The sequence below is a fragment of the Galeopterus variegatus genome, unplaced genomic scaffold (assembly GCF_000696425.1).
Source record: "Galeopterus variegatus unplaced genomic scaffold, G_variegatus-3.0.2 Scaffold7699, whole genome shotgun sequence".
Taxonomy (NCBI): domain Eukaryota; kingdom Metazoa; phylum Chordata; class Mammalia; order Dermoptera; family Cynocephalidae; genus Galeopterus; species Galeopterus variegatus.
This window is the reverse complement of record NW_007733810.1, coordinates 43,359-48,241: the sequence shown is the minus strand read 5'-3', so window position 1 is coordinate 48,241 and position 4,883 is coordinate 43,359. Positions and strand designations below refer to the sequence as shown.

The window sequence follows — 4,883 nt, the reverse complement described above, 5'->3', positions numbered from 1 at the left end:
TGAGACCAAAGCTGGCCTGCCTGCAGACAAGCATGTTTGCAGTGGATCTCTGGGTGGGCAGGACCATTCTCAGACCATGATTGAGAAAGGCTGGAGCATATTTACAGGAACTGTTTCAAGATCTACAATGGGATCAAGATTAGCAGGCCTGTATATAGGGGTACAGACAGGCGTGTCTCACTTCTAGCACCTGAGCAGTTTCCCTGCCTATTTCTAAGCCAACCCATGTGGTATACTGATTATTCATGCTTAATCTCTTTCTAGCCTCTCTTGTAAGTTACATAGATCAATATTGTCAGTCCCTACACCAGTACTTCTCCATTATTTAAATTACTGGAGTAAGTCATTTTCATACATAATAAAACAATTCCATTTATTCTTTTTTCCTAATTTCTCTTTGCTCTTCCTGGCTTGTATACTCCTACATGAATTTTTAGATCAATTTAAGAAGCTCCATTTTTAAAAGAAACCTGTGGCATTTTGATAGGGACTGCAATGAATTCATAGGTTAATTAGAAGAGAATTGACATTTTCACCGCATTGAATCTCCATTAACATTACTTATCCCCTCATTTTTGTAGGTACTATGTTCATCATTCAGTAAAATTCTGTAGTTTTTTAATCTAGTCTTAGATCTCTTTTGAGAGAATTATTTCAAGATTTCTTAAAATTGGTGTTGCTATTGAGAATGGTGAGTCTTTTTTAATTATAATTTTTACTTTTTTGTTACTAAGTAGAAGGACAATATTGATATTTTAATATTGATTTATATCTAACACACTTGCTGAAGTATCTTGGATTTTCTAGAGATGCCCTACAATTTTCTTCATACATAACCACATTTTATTTGAATTTTGTTCTTTCCTCTCCAATTTCTACATAGCAAAATTTTTTCTACTACTCTTTTCAAATATGATAACACTTCAAGTGTTTATACAAGGGCTGAAATTAAGCTCCCTGCTTCATGTGGATCTATGGCCACATCTCCTATACAAAAGTCATTACTATACCCCAAACTCCAGGCATTAGCTCCTTATTCCTGGTTGGAAACACCAAGAAGTCACCATAGCTTTAGCTATAACTTATAATTCTTCAGGTTTTGATTTTATTTGTCATGCATAGGTAGTCCCATTTCCTTCTTTTAGGGTTGGCTATGTGCATTGTTTATTTTATGTTTACAATGTATCGAGAATTGCTATATGTTTCAACAGGAATGGCACATGTCAACATCAGCTTAGTCTATCATGCTACCGAGAGCCCTCCTTCAAATCTTCCACTTCCATACCGTAGTCTCAGAGCCCTCCAGCTTTAGTGAACTAACCACAGTCTCTGAGCACTCCAGCTTTAGTGAATGCTCTCAATTATGAATTATAATGATTCTGAGTGAAGATGGGAAAAGCCATTTCAAGAGAGAAAATCGTATTCCTTTAGAAGCAAAGATAAAAAGAAAAAAAGCACATCATATTTGTAAGACATTCTAAGTAAGACAATTACGTCTGCATCCTCCATGCCTAGTATATAATTCCGATGTATAACATAGGAGACACTAAGTATTATGATTGAATTAATTATAAATTTAATTAATTCTTGACTAGAAATTGATTTAAAAAGTTAGTGAATTACTTAGGATAACTTGGAGCATAATAACAAATGGAACTCAAAATGTGTAATTGCTTAAACACAGTAAGATGTTGATTGTCTCCTATGGAACAGTACCAGTGTATCTTCTTGGTGGTAAGTGGCTGTCCTGGATGTACAGAACTAGGGACACAGGCTCATTCCATCATGTGACTCCACTATTCCGTTCACTCTCCTGGATGCCATTTGCATCCACTTTGGAAAAAGAGGACAATAATGCAGAAGAAGCCCAGAACTGCAACATGCATATGGATTGATTAGAATTCAGTCACATGAGCCAACTATAGCACGAGGGAGGCTGACTAATGTAGCCTAGCTGAACGACCAGTCAAAAAAGAATAATGTGGATCGCAGTGGAACTAGTAGTCTCTGGCATAATTAGGACACCTCAGAGTATAAGATAGATCAGAGAAGAGGGGGCCTGTAATGAAGCACTTAATATTTCACGTAGAAAATAATGATGGTCTATACTAAAGCATTGAGACATTAAGTAGAAAGGTTGAGTTATAAAACAAGTATTTTAAATGAAAAATCAACAGGATCAGGTATACTTGTGAGGGGTAAACTTAGTGATTGTGCTTGTAAGCATCCAGTATGTGAGGAACAAAAGAAATATACCTAGATTTGACTCCAGAAATATTGAATGAAAACTTATTGGTGCAAAGAATGACTGATACTACACAATAATCTCTCTGGCACATATAAAAATACACAAGATATAATTTTACTTCCCCACCCCCCAAAAAATTTTTGCTATCTTCTTAGGTTGGATTTGCAGTGTATGGGGTCTGGTCAGACATGTTGACAGGATGACTGAATGTGGAAATATGAGGAAGAGAAATTGAGCCTTCAGATATAAATTTGAGAGTCTATTAAGCAGTGATTGAAGCCACTAGGGAGTAGGAGGAGTCACGAAAAAAAGCGGTGAAGAAAATGAAGAGAAGATGGAAGAGGGAAACATTAGATTACATATATTTAAGTGTTTGGAAACAGATAAGACCTATTAAAGGAGATATTTTAATCCTACTTTGAGGATGGGAATCCTGGGTAGGAAATTTACTGCGTTTGATTTGCTAGGATCTAACCCCAGTGCTCTTTGTTATTTATAATCTTCTAATGGCAGTGTAAATACCTGTTACCTCCTGGCTTCTGGGATCCCTCTGAGTTTGGTCACTAGAATGCATCTAATTTTCCAGAGTGCTCTTGCACTACACGTTCTTTCTACTGGTGTGTTATTTCAGAAACTTCAAAATACTGTCCTTTCCTTATCATGTGTAATAAGATTAGTGTGTGATTCTGGCATCTCTATTAAGTTGAAAGGTCCTCGAGAGCAGAGACAATGTCTTTTCATTGAATAAATAGATGAATAAACTATATTGTCAAATATTTATGATTTTTCCATGAGACCTACCAAAGTGAATAGCACATAGATTATAAAATTAAATGTGAAATAATTAAATCCTAGGTTTTTGGGTGGTAGAGCTGAGTTTGGAGAGGATGGGCACCTCTGACTAATGGATTGCCCACTCAGACCTTAGTATACAGGGCTTTCAACTAGTTTCACACACCAACAGGTGGTTTCTCCGAGTAATGCCTATCTATGGATCTAGTAAACCCAGGTATAGATGTAACTGAATCGTAGAGTCCAAAGTAGTGGATAAGGAATATCATTACACACAGTAATTCACTAATAATTCTGGATTCCTCTCCCTTTTCTGCTAAAGAATCCATGAGAGAAGTAAATCAGTCATCGCCCCTGGAATTCATCCTCCTGGGAGTTAATGGTCAGCAGGAACAAGAATATTTCTTCATCCTCTTCCTGTTCATTTACCCCATCACATTGACTGGAAACCTGCTCATCATCTTGGCCATTCACTCTGACGTTCGCCTTCACAACCCCATGTATTTTTTCCTTGCCAACCTCTCCTTGGTGGACATCTTCTTCTCATCTGTAACCATCCCTAAGATGCTGGCTAGCCATCTCTTAGGCAGCAAATCCATCTCCTTTGGGGGATGCCTAACACAGATGTGTTTCATGCTTGCCTTGGGTAACACAGACAGCTATATTTTGGCTGTAATGGCATATGATCGAGCTGTGGCCATCAGCCGCCCACTTCACTACACAACAATTGTGAGTCCAAAATCTTGTGTTCTGCTAATTGTTGGGTCTTGGGTGGCTGGAATCACCAATTCCCTCCCCCACACTCTCCTCACAGCTGGCCTGTCCTTTTGTGGCAGCAAGGAAGTGACCAACTTCTACTGTGACATTGCCTCTTTGCTCAAGCTGTCCTGTTCTGATATTCACTTTAATGTGAAGATGATGTACCTAGGGGTTGGTGTCTTCTCTGTGCCATTACTATGTATCATTATCTCCTATGTTCAGGTCTTTTCCACGGTCCTACAGGTTCCATCCACTAAAGGTGTGCTCAAAGCCTTCTCCACCTGTGGTTCCCACCTCACAGTTGTTTCTTTGTATTATGGGACAGTCATGGGCACATATTTACGCCCTCTGACTAGGTACAGCCTAAAAGATGCAGTGATTACTGTGATGTACATTGCAATGACGCCAATGTTAAATCCTTTCATTTATAGTCTGAGAAACCGAGACATGAAGGCTGCCCTGTGGAAACTCTTCAGCAAGAAAATCCCCTCGTGACCAGTGTGAGGGCATACATTGGATACTGATGTTTCCAATTAGAATGCACTTGGAAATCCAGCTTCAATGTTATCACCCTCCAAGAAGTTACTGTTGGTCTTTCCAGCCAGAAATTCCCCTTCCACAAATCTGGTAACAGTTAAATGAGACATCTTATTAAAATTATTACTTTTTACATCTTTCTGCTCTTTTCACACAGTGCCAGCACAAGAATATTAAGTTTGTGTCCCAGCTGTTCCACCGTCTAGCAATGTTGAGCAAGTCTGAGCCTCAGCATTCTCATATTAGGAAAAATCATATCTGCCTCTCTGTCACAGGGTGTGTGGGTCACAAATAACTTATGCTTTGAAAGCTATAAATCACTATTAAATGTAAATTTTCATTGGACTATCATGGTTAGTCACCCCTAATACACTTGTAAGTCTCCGATAATAAAAGCTGTGTTAACACATTACCTACCATCACTATCTTGGTCATGGAAAATGTATCAAATAAATGTTGGTGGAGAGCAGAATAAATGTATAAAAATATTAGTCTCTGAAATATAATATGATAATGATTAGACATAATAAACTGAACATTATTTTCC

The 4,883-nt window shown here is 38.0% G+C and overlaps 1 protein-coding gene across 1 annotated transcript; it reads left to right on the top strand.

The window, feature by feature from the left end:
- The first annotated feature begins 3,367 nt into the window (after positions 1 to 3,367).
- On the top strand, positions 3,368 to 4,294 carry LOC103607767 (olfactory receptor 1A1-like). Its single transcript, XM_008592227.1, has one exon. The coding sequence runs from the start codon at positions 3,368 to 3,370 to the stop codon at positions 4,292 to 4,294; it is 927 nt and encodes a 308-aa protein (XP_008590449.1).
- The last annotated feature ends 589 nt before the right edge of the window (positions 4,295 to 4,883 follow it).